This window comes from Neoarius graeffei, chromosome 19 (assembly GCF_027579695.1).
Source record: "Neoarius graeffei isolate fNeoGra1 chromosome 19, fNeoGra1.pri, whole genome shotgun sequence".
NCBI lineage: Eukaryota > Metazoa > Chordata > Actinopteri > Siluriformes > Ariidae > Neoarius > Neoarius graeffei.
In genome coordinates, this window is record NC_083587.1 from 36121400 (window position 1) to 36141012 (window position 19613).

Genomic DNA, 19613 nt, shown 5'->3' on the forward strand with positions numbered 1-19613 from the left:
AATGCTGGGCTTATATAGGGAAGTAATCACAGGGAAATGGGAAACAAACAGGTGTACTTCCTAGAATTCCGGAGATGAGGGGCGCTGTGGTGCTTGGGAAGTGTAGTCCAGAGTGGCCATGTTTGGAGGCTGCTCTTAACTCACGTTTTCAGTGCTATTACTGACAGAACCCCTCCAAGGCGCTCACTCTAGAAGCGATCTCCTTTCTGGGATGGCCTCTTTTTCTTGGTGCTGGCTTGTCTGGGTGTTCAGTGTGGAATTCCTGGGTGAGGAGTGGGTCTAAGATGTCTTGAGCATTTAGCCAGCTACATTCCTCTGGGCCGTACCCTTCCCAGTCCACTAAGTATTCTAGTTGCCCCAGTCTGCGCCGAGAATTGAGGATTTTGTGTACTTGATATATGGGGTCTCCTTCTTGTTCTAGGGAGGGGGTAGGTTCTCAGATGAGTGGGTTAGTGGCTAGCAGTGTTGTTTTGGTTAACGATGATGATGACGAAATGATTTCGTCAAAGCACCTTTTTTTCATGACTAAAACGAGACAGTGACGAGCTAAACATAACTCTTTGATCATGAAAATATGATGAGATGTATCTGTTGTTTTCGTTGACGAGACAAGACGAGATGAAAATGTTAGTGGGTTGGCTATAGGACTATCAAAATGCATGGCATTTCCTCCAACGGCGCTTGCAACCTGTCTGCCAAATGCTGAAAATATCAGTAATGCACCTGCATCCTGTCCTTGTTTGGCCACTCCCACCAGGCACAGTGCACACAGTTCATGGACCATGGCGGCTGCAACGCCAGCACAAGGGCTTGGTGGGCGGAAAAGACGCGATGATTTATGGACATAATTTACACATAATCCAGCAGAAATAAAATGGAATGCCTTGTAGTGGGAGACAGAGGTACACGCTGTGGCTATAAACTACGTGGCAAGAATACGACCGACCTCAAGAGTCATCTAAAGGCCCACCATGCTGCTATTTCTGCGACGGTAAGTTAATGTTACAAGAAGTCCTGTTAGATCATGCATACGTTTGCTAGCTTTGGTTAAGGATAATCAACAATCGGGCTGTGATGAATTTCCTATGAAGTTTTCCAAAACACCGTGACCTGGCGAAAATGAATGGGATCGCTAGCTTCATGCTAAAGTTGGCTTGATTAAGCTAACTTAAATTCAGTTAACATGTCATGAGTAAAACTTGTCCTGCAGGGATTATTGGTGGGACAGCAACTGAATGCTTCGTCATATATTGACCCATATTTGAGTTACTGTGAAACATACGGGGCGGCACGGTGGTGTAGTGGTTAGCGCTGTCACCTCACAGCAAGAAGGTCCGGGTTCGAGCCCCGGGGCCGGCGAGGGCCTTTCTGTGTGGAGTTTGCATGTTCTCCCCGTGTCCGCGTGGGTTTCCTCCGGGTGCTCCGGTTTCCCCCACAGTCCAAAGACATGCAGGTTAGGTTAACTGGTGACTCTAAATTGAGCGTAGGTGTGAATGTGAGTGTGAATGGTTGTCTGTGTCTATGTGTCAGCCCTGTGATGACCTGGCGACTTGTCCAGGGTGTACCCCGCCTTTCGCCCGTAGTCAGCTGGGATAGGCTCCAGCTTGCCTGCGACCCTGTAGAAGGATAAAGCGGCTAGAGATAATGAATGAATGAATGAATGAATGAAACATACGGTGGGAAATGTAGCTTTTCAGACCTGTTGCTGTGCCTTAATATATTGCAACATGTTAAACGGAGGCAGAAACACGAGTCTGTGAACAATAGAGCATGCGCACTAGCAGACATCCCAGCCTGCAGAAACTCATTTCAGGGAGGTGTCGTGACACATGACTTTTTTCCCATCAGCGAGGGGGGGGGGGGGGGGGGGGGGGTCACGACACCTCCCTGAAATGAGTTTGGATGTCTGTAAACCAATCAGGATGCTCTTTGTCTAGCATGCGCTACATGAACAGTCTCTCTCACTCTCCCTCGCACACTCCGTCATATGCACGATGCAGACGTTAATGTTTCGTGTGCACGCTCTTGCTCGCTTGCTCTAGATTTCGGGAGATATTCTCCAATGCAGGCATCAGGGAGCCACTATCAATATGCAGGAGACTCCCGGAACTTCCTGGAGACTTGGGATGTCTGCACTAGACAGTGTTTATGTAGAGAGCATGCGCACATCAATCAATCAATCAATCAATCAATCAATCAATCAATCAATCAATCAATCAATCAATCTTTTATTTTAATTGCATATAAACATATAATAGACTACACGAGTCTTCAAATAGCGCACTGCTAATCAAGGCAGACTCATGTTTACAAAGAAAAAAAATATTTTATATGAATTAATATAATACTTAAATATGTATGAAAAAGATAATAAAACATACTTAACAAATTAACAACTATTTGGTAACAAAAAGAAAAAAGGAGACAATACTTGTTATTCGATATAAAGGAACAGTAATATATCATTCAATAACATTGAAAAAAGAAAATATATATATATATATATATATATATATATATATATATATGAGAGAGAGAGAGAGAGAGAGAGAGAGAGAGAGAGAGAGGTATACTTGTCATACTGATAATAATTCATGCATGGTATTAAATAATATTTAAAGTTAAAACTAAGATAAATAAATATATATACCGGTACTCTTAATTATATATAGAAATAAAGTTATGTAGAAAGAAAGAGTTTGGAGATGTCAACATCATATCCATATCTACTTAAATCAGAAAAAAGGTGGTGTCTGACTTTTTTCTTGAACGACAATTTAGATGAAGATCTTATAGAAGTTGGAATCTGGTTCCATACCCTAACACCAACATGGGAAAACGAGTTCTTTTGTAGATTTGTACGAGAATACTGAGTATATAAGTTCTTGGAGTAAGATGACCTAGTGTTATAAGAATGGATACTAGAAATAGAAGAAAATAATTTACAAATGTTTGAGGGTGCACTTTGATTAACAATGTCATACATTAATTTAGAAATACATTCATAGAAAAGAAGATTTACTGGTAAAATATTGGTTTTGGAAAACAATGGAAGGGCACTTTCTCTATTATCAACAAAATTGATTAATCTTAAAGCTCATTTTTGTAGGATTAATACTTTATTTATATGAGTTTTACAAGCCTGTACCCAAGAACTAAGACCATATGTTAAATAAGGTTGAATCAGAGAGCAATATAATGTCATAAGGGTATGTAGCGGAATAAAATGTCTAAGCTTGGCCAAAAGGCCGACAACCTTGCTTATTTTGTTGCAAATAAAATCAATATGAGGCTTCCAAGAAAGATTGTCATCGATTATTAAACCCAAATATTTGACATACTTTTTACGTTCAAGTGAAACAAGTTTGTTTTGAGACTGTTTTGAGAGTATGTTATGCACAACCTGTCAACCTCGATTACAATTTCCTATCTCTGTATTGGCCTAATTTAACGTTTTAAAGTAATTATTTTTTGATTAAAATGAATGACTAAAACTGGACTAAAACCCTTTTAGCTTTCGTCGACTAAAACTAGACCAAAACTATCAAGGATGGAATTGACAAAAATGTGACTAAAATTAATAAGCATTTCATCCAAAAGACTAAGACTAAAACTAAATCAAAAATGGCTGCCAAAAACAACACTGGTGGCTAGGGGGCCTTGGATGGTGGGTTTCAGGCATGACACATGGAATGTGGGAGCCATTCTGCAGTGAGATGAGAGCTCCAACTTGTAGAAGACTTCATTAAATTTTACAGATTACTTTATATAGACCAATGTATTGGGCTTGGAGCTTTTGGCAAGTGTTTGGCTCTTGTAGATCTCTAGTAGACACCCACACTTGGTCACCTGGGGTGTACTCAGGAGTCTCCCCTTGAAGCTTGTCTGTATATTGTTTGTACTTGCTGTTGACTTGTTCCAGCCTCTGGTGGACCTCCTCCCACTCCTGCTTACTCCTCTTGAACCAGGCATCCACTGCCAGGATTTGTGTTGGGGAATTGTCCTGGGGAAGAGTGGTGGTTGGTACCCAAAGATGCACTGAAATGGTGTCAGCAGTGTGGCAGTGTTTTAAAGAGTTCTGGGCATACTCAGCCCAAGGAAAGAACTGCACCCAATCCTTCTTATTCCTCATACAGAATATCCTGAGGATGCACCCATCCTCCTGGCTGGCGCACTCCACCTGGCCATTGGATTGTGGGTGGTACCCTGAGGTTAAGCTCACGGATACCCCTAATCTGTCTATAAACTTGGTCCATATCCTGGAGATGAACTGGGGACCCCAGTCACTGACAATGTCTTCAGGGATACTATAATATCGGAAAACATGATTGAACAGGAGTTCTGCAGTTTCAAATGCAGTGGGTAGGCTGGAGGAGGAATAAGCTTGAGGGCTTTGGAAAAGTGATCTATGACCACTAAGATGACTGTGTTACCTTGGGATCGAGGTAGGTCAGTAATGAAGTCAATGGCTATATGTGACCAGGGTCGTTGAGGCACTGGGAATGGACAGAGCTTCCCGGCAGGCAGGGCCTGGGGCACTTTTGCTTGGGCACAGGTGGAACAGGATGAAACAAAGTAATTAATTTCAGAAACCATATTCTCCCACCAATACATATTCCAGAGGAGTTGACAGGTTCTGTGACTGCTGGGGTGCCCCGTGGCTGGAGAATAGGAGGCCCAGGTGATGAGTTGACCTTGAAATCAGGACGGCACATACACTGGTGCTTGAAAGTTTGTGAACCCTTGAGAATTTTCTATATTTCTGCATAAATATGACCTAAAACATCATCAGATTTTCACACAAGTCCTAAAAGTAGATAAAGAGAACCCAGTTAAACAGATGAGACAAAAATATTAAACTTGGTCATTTATTTATTGAGGAAAATGATCCAATATTACATATCTGTCAGTGGCAAAAGTATGTGAACCTCTAGGATTAGCAATTAATTTGAAGGTGAAATTAGAGTCAGGTGTTTTCAATCAATGGGATGACAATCAGGTGTGAGTGGGAACCCCGTTTTAAAGAACAGGGATCTATCAAAGTCTGATCTTCACAACACATGTTTGTGGAAGTGTATAATGGCACAAACAAAGGAGATTTCTGAGGACCTCAGAAAAGTGTTGTTGATGCTCATCAGGCTGGAAAAGTTTACAAAACCAGCTCTAAAGAGTTTGGACTCCACCAATCCACAGTCAGACAGATTGTGTACAAATGGAGGAAATTCAAGACCATTGTTCCCCTCCCCAGGAGTGGTCGACCAACAAAGATCACTCCAAGAGCAAGGCGTGTACTAGTTGGCGAGGTCACAAAGGACCCCAGGGTAACTTCTAAGCAACTGAAGGCCTCTCTCACATAGGCTAATGTTAATTTTCATGAGTCCACCATCAGGAGAACACTGAACAACAATGGTGTGCATGGCAGGGTTGCAAGGAGAAAGCCACTGCTCTCCAAAAAGAACATTGCTGTTCATCTGCAGTTTGCTAAATATCACGTGGACAAGCCAGAAGGCTATTGGAAAAATGTTTTGTGGATGGATGAGACCAAAATAGAACTTTTTTGTTTAAATGAGAAGCATTATGTTTGGAGAAAGGAAAACACTGCATTACAGCATAAGAACCTTATCCCATCTGTGAAACATGGTGGTGGTAGTATCATTGTTTGGGCCTGTTTTGCTGCATCTGGGCCAGGATGGCTTGCCATCATTGATGGAACAATGAATTCTGAATTATGCCAGCAAGTTCTAAAGGAAAATGTCAGGACATCTGTCCATGAACTGAATCTCAAGAGAAGGTGAGTCATGCAGCAAGACAACGACCCTAAGCACACAAGTCATTCTACCAAAGAATGGTTAAAGAAGAATAAAGTTAGTGTTTTGGATTGGCCAAGTCAAAGTCCTGACCTTAATCCAATCGAAATATTGTGGAAGGACCTGAAGCAAACAGTTCATGTGAGGAAACTCACGAACATCCCAGAGTTGAAGCTGTTCTATATGGAGGAATAGGCTAAAATTCCTCCAAGCCAGTGTGCAGGACTGATCAACAGTTACTGGAAATGTTTAGTTGCAGTTATTGCTCCACAAGGGGGTCACACTAGATACTGAAACCAAAGGTTCACATACTTTTGCCACGCACAGATGTATAATATTGGATCATTTTTCCTCAATAAATAAATGACCAAGTATAATATTTTTGTCTCATTTGTTTAACTGGGTTCTCTTTATCTACCTTTAGGACTTGTGTGAAAATCTGATAATGTTTTAGGTCATATTTATGCAGAAATATAGAAAATTCTAAAGGGTTCACAAACTTTCAAGCACCACTGTACATGAGCTCAGGAGAACAGTTCTCAGGTGGATTTGGAGGATGTGCTTGTGTGATTTCCTTATGTACATCCCATGAAATGGCATGCAAGAAGCACTCAGGTGGTAGGCATAGGATAGGCATGAGTTCAGAAGCATGGTTGGATGTGATGTGGATTCTGGAGAAGTCATCTGTTTTAGTGTTTCTGGGACCTGGGCGGTAGGAGATCGTGAATCGAAACTGGGTGAAGAAGTATGCCCATCTGGCTTGGTGTGGGTTTAGGTATTCAAGTTGTGATCGGTGAGAATGGTGAAAGGATGTGTGGTGCCCTCCAGCCAGTGTCTCTGCTCTTCAATAGCTAGTTTAATTGCTAGAAGTTCTCAATTGCCAATGTCATAATTCTGCTTGGCTGGGATGAATTTCTTTTGAATAGAAGGCCACAGGATGTAGCTTTGGTTTATCCTCAAAACACTGAGATAGCACCCCTCCCACTACAGTCTCAGAGGTGTCTACTTCTACAGTGAAAGGTTTAGTAGGGTCTGGGTGCTGAAGAATGGGAGTTAACGTGAAAGCGGTCTTATAATAATAATAATAGTTGATGCATGGGCAAAGGTCCCCTCCTTTCTTTTCCACAAAGAAAAAGTTGGCTGAAGCTGGAGACATGGATGGTCTAATCTACCCCTCTTGTAGTACCTCCTGTACATACTCCTCCATGGCAGCCTGTTTGGTGATGGACAGAGGGTATATGCAGTTGTGAGGTGGAGTCGTACCTAGGAGAAGGTCTATGGCACAGGCATCGGTTCGGTAAGGAGGTAGGCCACTAGCCTTACTCTTACTGAAAACTTCTTTGAGGTCATGATAACAGGGAAGAACACTGTCCATGTTACCTGTCCACAGAGGTGGATGAAAGAGTGACTTGTGGACATTTCAAGCATTTCTGGAAGCAGGATGGGGACCATTGCAGAATTTCTCTGTGTTGCCAGGATATTAGGGGATCGTGAAGCTGGAGCCACAGGAACCCCAAGACAATAGTATGCTGAGCTGTGTGAGTGACCAACAAGGTGATGTGCTCTACATGAAGAGCTCCAACCTGGAGTTCAAGAGGTGACGTGCATGTTGTAATGAGTTTGTCAATGATGGGGCCCCCATCAATGGCCTTAAGGTTCACTGGTCACTGGAGTTCTTCCATGGGCAGGTTGTACTTCTGGATGATCTCGAGAATGATGAAGTTACCTTCTGTCCCTGAATCTATGAAAGCAGAGAGAGCATGGATCAAGTCTGGGAGCTTTAACTGGCATCTTGAGAGAATGCAGTGTGTGAATGAATTTATGACTCACTGGGCTGGGTGGATAGGTTTCCTGATGGGTGAGACCCTCCTTTCTAGGGTTAGGTGGACAAACGGGACACCTTGCTGTCAGATGGCTGGATTGACTGCAGTAAAAACACAGCCCTTCACGACACCTTCTGTCCCTCTCAGAGCATTGCAAGCGAGCATGGGAGACCTCCATCGGAGTTGGGGGTGGCAGAGTTGGAGGAAGGGCTGGAGGATGTGACGGCCGGCCCTGCAGCCGCACATTGTTAAAAGGCAAGGCGCTGTAGTTGCACTCTCCCTTGCACCATATTTCCTTTGTTTTGTTACATTTTTGCACATTTAGTTATCATTTATTTGACTCCCATTTAACATTACACACTGTTTTATTCAGTTACCATCACAACTATCTGGCATACTTTACATAACATACACGCGAGACATTAAACAAACAATTAGCACGCAACACCGATGTCTTAGTTTACATTTTATTTAGTGGTTCATACTTAAGTTACAGCTACATGCACATAATTGTTCTTTTGAGTTCCGTTACTTACATTTTGTGTTTCTGAGTTTATTTAAGTTATCGTGGTGTTGGTGGAGAAATCCCTGGTGTGAAGCAGCTGCGGCTCCCAACTTCCTCCTGGCGTCATCCGGGCAAAGGGCTTCCTGTTGGTACCGCTTCACATTAAGAGTCCGGTGGCGTGGTCCAACTCCTCGGGAACATCATGGGGGAATAGGAAGTGCAGTGTTGTTGGAATTATATTGTTTATTTGTTATTGACGTTAAATATAATTATTTTGATTTAGAAAATTATGTTTACTTACCTTTGTCTTTGTTTTTGGCTGGCCTTTGTCCGTGTCGGAGGAGTGTTGTTGACTGTGGTTGGTCTTTGTCTTCCCTGTGTGTCTCCATGGGCTGGCCAGCCAGGTATATGTATCCCTTCAGTGTTTCATTTGGAGAGTCAGGTTTTTTTAGTTCAGTCACGTTTTGTTTAGCTCCTTAATTTACTTTAAGTTCTCTTATGTTGACCTTTTTTATAGGCCTAGAACTATTTTAGTTGAATTTGGTTTTTATTTTCTTTTGTTGTTTGGACGTTTAAAACTTTTGGAAAAAAAATAAATTTGAAATTGGATTTGGAAGTACTGTCTCTCTCTGCTTGCTGCTCGGTCTCCCACACATGGTGTCAGAAGTGGGATCAAGCAGTAAGAGAGTACAGTTTTCCCTCCTTATTATTATTTTTTTTTTTCCCCAACAACTTCCTGTCTCCCTGGGATGCCTTCAAGAGGAAGAGGGAGAGGTCAGATAAGGGCACAAGAACTAGGAGCAACAGTGACCCAAGACCACGCAGAGACCGGGGAGGAAGAGAATAACAGTGGAACTGGGGAGAAGCAAGAGGACCCTGAGGCGAGCGATGGCAGCCGTGAACCAACCCTCTCAGACCTGGTGGGCATTCTTCATGCAAATATGGCCCAGCAGAAGGAACAGGAGGCAAGGAGGGACAGGGACCCAGACTATCAGTGGCGAACCATCAAGGACCTCCAAGATCAGTTCTGAGACCTATTCCAGACCCTCCATGATCAACCCACCACAGGCCCAGGTAAAGCTCAAGAGGAACACCAGAAGTGCAAGCCAGAAGCAGGGAAGTCAAAGGGAAAGCAGTGGGCCAACTACCAACAGCCCTTGTCAGCACCTTGGAGGCAGGCCCACCACCAGTGGTCAGACACCTCAGAAGAGGAGGAGGATCATCACACTGCTACTGCATGTCGGCATGGAGACCAGGACAGGTCAGACCATCCCAGTCGGACTCTTCACCCAAAGTTATTGAAGCTAACGGACGAAGACGACATCGAACACTTTCTAATCGCATTTGAAAGAATCGCTAGAGCCTGTCGGTGGCCCAGAGCCGACTGGTCTTTTTATCTGATTCCTCTTCTGACTGGCAAGGCCCGAGGTGCTTACGTGCACATGGACGTCTGTGACTCGGAAGACTACAGCAAGGTAAAGGCAGCCATTTTAGAAAAGTATGACGTCAACGCTGAATCTTACAGGCTGAAGTTCCGTGGCCTTGAGGTTGACCCTGATGAAAGCCCCAAGGAGCTCTACGTCCGGCTTAAAGAACTCTATAACAAGTGGATTCTGCCTCAAAAGAAAAGTGTAGAGGAAGTTGGTGAGCAGATAATCCTTGAGCAATACCTACATATGGTAGCCCTGGATCTGCAAGTTTGGCTGAAGGAGCATGGCCCAAAGTCTGCCTCGGAGGCTGCTACACTGGCTTCCACATACGTGTCTGCTAGGAGGAAAGATCAGCCCTGGAGCTTCTTGTCCTGGAAGAACGGCCGAGATGCCCAGAGACCAACTCAACACAGTCCCCCTTCAAGACCATCTGTGCGTGCTGGTAGGCCTCAAAACAGGTTTTATGGCTCAGGTCTGAGCAGAAGACCACTAATCTGCTACCTGTGTGGAGAGGAGGGCCATGCAAAGCCAGCCTGCCCAAAGAACCCAGCAAAGCTGACTCAACTCTGCTGCGTACCCAAGAAGGAACCATCATTGGGTGTGACCAACCAGTCCCTGCAGCTCAGGTCAGTCATGGTGAATGGGAGGACGGCAGAGGCTCTTCTTGACACGGGTAGTGACCAGACCCTCATCCAGCCACACTATGTCCAGCCAAGCCAGGTGAACAGGTTCGACACAGTGTCCATCCGATGTGTCCATGGAGATGAGAAACCTATACCAACTGCTGATGTCTACATAAAAGTACAAGAACAAATGTACCTGATAACTGTTGGAGTGGCAGGAAACTTACCTTATGATGTCATTCTGGGCTGTGATTTTCCTGTGTTGCTGGATCTGCTGCAGCCAATGGCAACCTGCAACTCTGTCGTCACCCGCTCCCAAGCCAAGTTGGTGGAAGACCCATCTCCCACTCTAAGTGCCCTCCCCTTTTTCAATGCAGACATCGAGGTACTGCCTGGGAAGCCACGAAAATCATGCCGACAGAAGAGGAGGGAGAAGTTGGCTGGAATGCCAGAGCAATCCACTGTGAGGGGAATTCCGGAACCTCCAGTTGATGTGCAACTGCCTGGTGACATTGGCAAGAAACAAAGAGAAGATCCTGGCCTGGGTGAGATGTTCCGGATGGCGGAGTCTATAGAGGACACAGAGGTTGGAAAGGAGCAGTTTGTGCTGAAGAAGGGGGTGCTTTATCAGCGTCAGGGTAATGTGGAACGGCTGGTAGTGCCAAAAGAAGTCCGTGAGCTGGTGCTAGGCTTGGGACATGCTATTCCCTGGGCTGGCCACCTGGGCAAACACAAGACCAGAGCTCGCATCGGCAAGCACTTCTTCTGGCCTGGAATGAGAGCTGATGTGGAGCGGCTGTGCAAAAGCTGCCCTGAATGTCAAAAGACTGCCTTGAGAGCTCTCTGTAAAGTACCTCTGCAGCCATTACCCCTCATCACTACACCATTTGAACACTTGGGGATGGACATTGTGGGCCCGGTGGAGAAGAGCAGCTCTGGGAATCGCTTCATGTTGGTGATTACTGACTATGCCACGAGATACCCAGAGGTCTTCCCCCTGAAGTCAGTGAAGGCGAGACATGTGGCATCTTGTCTAGTGCAATTCTTTTCTCGCGTTGGATTTCCAAAAGAGATTCTAACGGATCAAGGCACAAATTTCATGTCCACCTTACTGAAGCAAGTGTACCAGCTCCTGGGCATTAGGAGCCTTCGAACGACACCCTACCATCCCCAAACAGATGGTCTCACTGAACGCTTCAATCAGACTCTGAAGCAAATGTTGAGGAAGTTTGTCAATGAGACGGCTTCTGATTGGGACCAATGGCTACCCTTCCTCCTCTTTGCTTACAGGGAAGTACCCCAGGCCTCGACCGGCTTTACTCCTTTTGAGCTTTTGTATGGATATGAGGTTAGGGGGCCCCTATCACTCCTAAAAGAAATCTGGGAGGGAGATGAGGGGAGGGGGGAGCCTGTTAATGTTGCTGCTTATGTCTTGCAGATGCGTGAGAGACTGCAGAAGATGTCCACCCTGGCACAGGAGCACATGGCCCAAGCACAGCAAGGACAGAAGGCCTGGTATGATCGAACAGCTCGCCAGCGCAGCTTTGCACCAGGTCAGAAGGTCCTGGTTATGCTACCTAGTAATGAGAGCAAGCTACTCGCTAAGTGGCAAGGGCCATATGTGGTCCAAGAAAAGATTGGGCCTACTACTTACCATGTCTCAGTCCCAGGGCAGTGTCAATCCAGTAGAGTCCTGCATGTCAATCTGTTGAAAGAATGGGTGTCTAGACCTGGAAAAGAAGCAAAGTCAATGTTCATCAGACGAGTGGTGGAAGAAGATGATGATGAAGAACAATACTTACCCCAGATGGTGTCATTGGACCTGGACCTTCAGCACCTGTCGGAAGACAAACAGCAGGAGGTGAGAGCTCTATGTAGTCCCGATGTTTTTTCTGAAGTGCCTGGACTGTCACATGTTGTGTCTCATGATATTGTCCTTAAGCAAGATGCTTCAGTGCGACGCATGAGCTATCGTGTTCCTGAGCGGCTGTTGGGTCCCCTGAAGGAGGAAGTGGACCAGATGCTTTCCCTCGGCATCATCGAGCCATCCAAGAGTGAGTGGTGCCACCCAGTGGTGTTAGTGCCAAAGAAAGATGGCTCAATTCGGTTTTGCATTGACTTTCGTTATCTTAACTCGGTCTCCAAGTTTGATTCTTACCCAACACCCAGGATTGACGAACTGATCGACCGCCTTGGGAAAGCCCGCTATCTAACCACCATCGACCTCAGCAAAGGCTATTGGCAGATAGCGCTCACTAAAAGATCCTGCGAGCTGACAGCGTTCCGAACACCATGGGGCCTTTTCCAATTCAAAGTCCTTCCATTTGGCCTTCATGGGGCACCTGCCTCATTCCAAAGACTAATGGATCAGGTATTGAATGGCTTGTCAGAGTTTGCGGGGGCTTATCTTGATGATGTTGTGATTTACAGTGAGTCCTGGGAGCAACATCTGGAACATCTGCAGACTGTCTTCACACGGCTCCGGGAAGCGGGGCTGACCATCAATCCTGGTAAATGCTCTTTTTCCAAAGCAGAAATTGAATACCTTGGCTTTGTCATAGGAAATGGCCAGGTCAGGCCCCAGGTAGCCAAGGTGGAAGCCATTAACAACTGCCCTCTGCCTCGAACCAAAAAACAGCTGAGATCCTTCCTTGGTATGGCTGGCTTTTATAACCGCTTCATCCCCAATTTTTCCTCTAGAGCTGCCGTGCTGACTGACATGGTGGGTTCCCGGTGCCCCGTTCAGGTGCGGTGGACCCCAGAAACACAGGCCGCTTTCCATGATCTACAGCAAGCTCTGAGTAACACTCCTGTTCTTTTCAGTCCAGACTTTGAGCAGGAGTTTGTGCTGCAAACAGATGCATCGGAAAGGGGGCTTGGTGCAGTCTTGCTCCAGGGACCACTGGATGACCGTCGTCCCATTGCTTTTATAAGCAGGAAGCTGTTTCCACGTGAGTCACGCTATTCAACAATAGAAAAGGAATGTTTAGCTGTCAAATGGGCTCTGGACTCCCTTAGATATTACCTTCTTGGACGGCAGTTCATCCTGGAGACGGACCACAAGGCTCTGGCCTGGATGCAGAAGATGAAGGACACAAACAGCAGAGTCACCCGCTGGTACCTGGCCATGCAGCCCTTTAGCTTCACCATTCGTCATGTCCCGGGTCCGGTCAACGTGACTGCAGACTACCTTTCTCGCTGTTCCAGCGTCACTTCAGAAGGGGGGGAGGATGTGACGGGCGGCCCTGCAGCCACACATTGTTAAAAGGCAAGGCGCTGTAGTTGCACTCTCCCTTGCACTATATTTCCTTTGTTTTGTTACATTTTTGCACATTTAGTTATCATTTATTTGACTCCCATTTAACATTACACACTGTTTTATTCAGTTACCATCACAACTATCTGGCATACTTTACATAACATACATGCGAGACATTAAACAAACAATTAGCACGCAACACCGATGTCTTAGTTTACATTTTATTTAGTGGTTCATACTTAAGTTACAGCTACATGCACATAATTGTTCTTTTGAGTTCCGTTACTTACATTTTGTGTTTCTGAGTTTATTTAAGTTATCGTGGTGTTGGTGGAGAAATCCCTGGTGTGAAGCAGCTGCGGCTCCCAACTTCCTCCTGGCGTCATCCGGGCAAAGGGCTTCCTGTTGGTACCGCTTCACGTTAAGAGTCCGGTGGCGTGGTCCAACTCCTTGGGAACGTCATGGGGGAATAGGAAGTGCAGTGTTGTTGGAATTATATTGTTTATTTGTTATTGACGTTAAATATAATTATTTTGATTTAGAAAATTATGTTTATTTACCTTTGTCTTTGTTTTTGGCTGGCCTTTGTCCGTGTCGGAGGAGTGTTGTTGACTGTGGTTGGTCTTTGTCTTCCCTGTGTGTCTCCATGGGCTGGCCAGCCAGGTATATGTATCCCTTCAGTGTTTCATTTGGAGAGTCAGTTTTTTTGAGTTCAGTCACGTTTTGTTTAGCTCCTTAATTTACTTTAAGTTCTCTTATGTTGACCTTTTTTATAGGCCTAGAACTATTTTAGTTGAATTTGGTTTTTATTTTCTTTTGTTGTTTGGACGTTTAAAACTTTTGGAAAAAAAAATAAATTTGAAATTGGATTTGGAAGTACTGTCTCTCTCTGCTTGCCGCTCGGTCTCCCACAAGGTGGTTGTAATGAGGGCTGGTTATGAAGAAGGTGGTCTAGGCAGATGGCCAGGTCAATGAGGGAGTCGAGAGTGAGTTGCTCATTATGGCATGCCAGTTCAGTGAGCACTTCAGGGCACAGATACTGGCAAAAGGTGGCCTTGAAAGTGGGCTCATTCCAGCCACTTCCGGCCGCCAGCGTGCAGAATTCCAGAGCATATTCAGCCACTCTCCTTTCTCCCTGTCTAATGGTGAGCAGTTTCTCACCTACTTCAACACCCTTTGCCTGATGATTGAAAAATTCGCTTAAGCAGTTTGATAAATCGGTCCTAGGAGGTAGCTCTAGTGAGGTCCATGAAATATAATGAACACTGAAGAAGAGACCCTTTACAGTCTGAAACTTCTCCAGAGTATTTTTCAGGTCGAGGAACCATCAGGGCTGCACCAGTGGAGGATGAGGGGCATGTCAGGATGGCCTGTGAAACAACAGCTGTTAACTTCAACATTCTGGTGTTAAGTTCACTAAACATTTGCTGATGTTCTCCTTACAATCGCCCCTGAGTACTGAGAGCAGTTTGCTTTGCTTCTTCTGCTGCATCCATTGCTGGCAAAGTATCCTGTCCGGGTGCAGGCACTTATGGAGGCAAGCGCAGTGAGAGCGGATGCATCGCAAACTGGTAACCAAATCCAATACAGCAATCTGAAGACATAGTTGAAGCGGGCATTTCCGGAGAATTCTGGAGATGAGGGGCACTGTGGTGCTTGTGAAGTGTAGTCTGGAGTGGCCATGTTTGGAAGCTGCTCCGAATTCAAGTTTTCAGTGCTATCACTGAAGCCGGCCAAATGAGTGTGTATGTGGCTACACAAACATTTGGACAGCAGGTGACCTGAAGCTGTATTTTATTTGGTGGGTTCAAGATTTGGCCTGGGGTTCAACAAAATGTGCTCCAGGCACACTTTCTTTTATTAGCAGCCAACTGGAATTGTTTTTAAGGTTTTTTTTTTCACATGCTTGCACAGTTTTCTATGGACCTTCATATTTGCAGCAATCACTCACTGCTACTCCTTAGACCAGAGCTTTCACAAGATGGCAAGTTCAAGTGGACACGCGGAGAAATAAAATTCTGTTATTTCTTTACAGAAACACTCTTTTACATCCTTTTAAAAAAAGAGAATAAAGGAACTTGGACTGGACCAGCCCAATTTAAACATTAAGAAGCAAGTGATTAGGGGATGGGTTTACAGTCGAGAATTCTCCCACTCTTGTTAAGACAAATGGAGCTGGCTAGCTGGATTGATGATGATGAAGAATGTGATCATGTAGATTTTGTAGCTCATATTTAATGGCATGCATTCTTTCATCCTACCTTTTTTTGGCTTCTTTAAATAAAGGCTTTTCTCATAATGTGAATATCTCTTAAGACAAACTAAATAAAAACTCAACTAAAACTAGCTCTTAATCCTTCAAAAATAAAAAAAAACTAAAACTGCTTATGCCCTCCTAAAACTAGATTGAAATGAAAAACCAAACTGAAAGATTTAATAAAAACTAATAAATTTCAAATCTACAATAACTCTGCCCCAATACTGCACCCCCACAATTTTTTTTAGTACCAGCCACCACTGATACGAGCACCATACAGAGAAACCAGAAAGATTGGGTTTTGCATTTGAATTATTTAAATTAATATTACAATCAGTACACTTTCCCCCTTTCTTTCATTCTCCTCCCCATCCCTATATGTAGCATGTCTGTTCAACACCTACATGTCATATCAACTCATACCCCAAACTCCACTTCCGAGAATGTGCAGCAGTCTTCCCACATGGCCACTGCACTTCGCGCTGAATCTCTGGAATATTGAGTAAATACTCTCACCTGGTTCTTGTTACTTCCGCATCACTGACCGCTATAAATATACTATACGCACACACACTCATTGCAAAGTATCACTGAGTACATGCATGTATGTTCATACCAAGCTTTCTATTTGCATGATTATTGTTCTGGACTTTGACTGATGTTTTGGATTTTGCTTTTTGTCTCTGCCTACCCTGCATTCTGGCTGCCGCTTCTCACCAGAGCTTTTTGTATTTTATTTTTATTTTCTTTCTTTTTCAATTTTTATTTATTTATTTTTTCTTTGTGTGTTTGTGTAGTTTGATGTTTGAGTGTTTTGTCCGCCGGTTGTGGTGTAGCTCTGGACCCAGTTTTGGGCAGTTTTGGGCACTAACTAACGTGACAGCACTAACCACTACACCATCGTTCCCTCCAGGCCTTGGTTTGCTGTGGGCGATGCCTGCGCTCCCAGCTGTGGACTGCAGTGAGCTCGTTGCTCATTTAACATTCGTGGTTGTCCAGTGCTCTGCGCTTTAATGCTTGGCGTGATGTTCCGAGCGATGTTGCTCGGTGGCGTCGCGGCGGCTGTGCAGGGGGTTTGGGACACACCAGCGCTCTGCGTGGCGGAGCTTCTCTGCTCGCTTTGTGGATCCACGGTGTGGTGTTCGGGCGATGTGGCTGGCGGCGTTGCGGCGGCTGTGCTGGAGACTTGGGACTCGTTTTCATGCGCCTTTCGGTGGGACTGTGGCTGCTACACCATGGGAATTACATCCTGACCCCTACTTGGTGGACTTTTTATTATTTATTCATTTATTTATTATTTTTTCCCCTTTATTTTTTATTTATTTATTTGTCTATTATTGTAAAGCGTCCTTGGGTTTATTGAAAGGCGCTATATAAATTAAACTTATTATTATTATTATTATTATTATTATTTATTATTATTATTATTACCCTTGCCTGTTTGCACAGGTGTCCATTACCATTAACTGAGATCCCCTTCAGAAGAATTGGCATGGATCTCATTGGGCCATTAGATCAATCTGCACGCAGGTTTCACTTTGTATTAGTCATAGTGGATTATGAAATCGATACCCAGAAGCAGTGCCCCTTTGCAATATTTCAGCACACAGTGTTGTGGATTCCAAAAGAAATCCTGACTTATCAAGGCACTACTTTTATGTCACGCACACTGCACAAATTGTACAAATTATCAGGTATTAAATCAATTCATACTAGTGTTTATCATCTGCAAATGGATGGGCTGGTCGAACGATTTAGCCAAACACTTAAAAACATGATTCATAAGTTCATATGTGTTTATGAAATGTTTTCCCTGACTTTCCATTACAGTATCATTTCCATTTCTATTGAATTAAGCTATTCATTTTTAAGCCAGGCGGCATGGTGGTGCAGTGGTTAGCGCTGTCGCCTCACAGCAAGAAGGTCCTGGGTTCGAGCCCCGGGGCCGGCGAGGGCCTTTCTGTGTGGAGTTTGCATGTTCTCCCCGTGTCCGCGTGGGTTTCCTCCGGGTGCTCCGGTTTCCCCCACAGTCCAAAGACATGCAGGTTAGGTTAACTGGTGACTCTAAATTGACCATAGGTGTGAATGTGAGTGTGAATGGTTGTCTGTGTCTATGTGTCAGCCCTGTGATGACCTGGCGACTTGTCCAGGGTGTACCCCGCCTTTCGCCCGTAGTCAGCTGGGATAGGCTCCAGCTTGCCTGCGACCCTGTAGAAGGATAAAGCGGCTAGAGATAATGAGATGAGATGAGATTTTTAAGCCATTCTTAATTTCTTAATTCTTAATACTAAGTTATTAATATTCTTAATATTAAGCTAATGTAATGGCTGATTTTGTGTGTGCGTGCGTGCGTGCGTGCGCGCGCGCGCATCAGGGCTTTGAACCGGTTCAAGGAACGAAAACGAAAACCGGAAACTTTTTCTATTTCACATGGAACAGAAACGAAACCAGAAACTTTATTATTTTTTATGTTCCGGAACAGAAACGCTTATTAAAAATAATGGTAACCGGTTAATACCGGTTTTTATTTCGTTCCTCAAAGTTTCTGTAGCCTACAAATAAAAAAGTCATTCTTCTCCTGCGCAAGTTTCTATGACCCGCTGGGGTTCACTTCCTGTGTGACGTTCACTGACTGAATGGACAGAGCGGGAGGGTGGACTACTATCACGTCTCCACATCTTAAATAAGAGGTAAATATTGCAGTCTATCGTTATTCACAAACGTCAATTTCAAACACGATACCAATATATTTGTCCACGTTAATAAGAGGCTCGCGAACATTAAATGACGTTAACCTCTGTTAGCCTATCAATGCATAGGGCCTGACTAGCCTTTGGTAACACACTAAACAAATTATCTTTCATTTTTGGCACTTTTTCTGTTTGTGTAGATGGGAAGACATACTGAGAATCCAAATCGCCAACATTTGAAATAATAATTGTTTTGAATTATTTCTTGTCTTATTTAATGAAGGTTGTAATAGAATTAGCCTACATTTGGCTTAAGCTGGATGAGACAGAGACATAATTTTATAGCCATTTGTTAAACAGCTGGCAGGGAACGTAATTAACCGTTCTGGGAATGAAATTTTTTTGTTCTAACCAGTTCGGGAACGTCTATTTAATGGTGGAACCCAAAACCGGAAACGTTAAAATTCAGTTTCTGTTCAGAACGAACCAATAGGAAAAAAAATTCTGGTTCAAAGCCCTGGTGTGCATAGAACCTGGTCAAATCCATAATTGTAATGTGAATTTTGGTAGATGATTCACCAAGGACGCTAAAAACTGGGACAGTGGCTATACCTTCTGTTGTTTGCAGTGCATGAGGTCCCACAAGCTGCCACTGGGTTTTCCCCATTTGAATTGCTGTATGGGTGCAAGCCCTGTGGTGTCTTAGACATCATTAGAGAAAATTGTGAGGAGGGGCCTTCTGAAAGGAAAAATGAAATTCAATACGTTCTTGACCTGAGGGCAAACCTCCATGCACTGAGTCGCATTGTCATGCTCTGCCCCAGACATCCACTCCAGAGATTTATTATCTCCCAGTTCAGCGCTAATCTGGATCCGGGACGGGACTTCCATCTGGCCTGTATTCACTTCCTGGTTTTCTATGCTGTGTATTTAAATGCCGTTCTCAGAAGGGGACTTTTCCAGAACGTCCTGTTGGCTTTTCATGTTGTCTCTGCACCCTTATTGCTTCTTGGATTTTTGCTCTCTGTTTTGCCTGTTCATTGCCACAGTTTTTTGCACTCACATCTTGTCATTTTTTCATGTTTTTTGTGCTACGTTTTTTGTCTCCAATTTTTTGTCAGGACTATTTTTCATGTTTTTTCATGCTAGCATTTTTGTCCTTGCCTGCCTCGTTTTTTCATTCCCATCTCATCTCATTATCTCTAGCCACTTTATCCTG

At 44.3% G+C, this 19613-nt stretch overlaps 1 protein-coding gene across 1 annotated transcript in view; it reads right to left on the bottom strand.

Moving 5' to 3' along the window:
* The window catches only part of LOC132867607 (uncharacterized), a gene marked incomplete at its 3' end in the record, with an annotated part of 37674 nt that extends 30492 nt beyond the window's left edge, over nt 1-7182 (bottom strand). The window contains exons 1-2 of the mRNA XM_060900590.1: nt 6994-7182; nt 3850-4003 (exon numbers count right to left, since the gene is read on the bottom strand). Coding sequence (XP_060756573.1) covers nt 3850-4003; nt 6994-7182 — 343 coding nt within the window. The remainder of the gene's footprint in view (nt 1-3849; nt 4004-6993) is intronic.
* Between the last annotated feature and the right edge of the window lie 12431 nt (nt 7183-19613).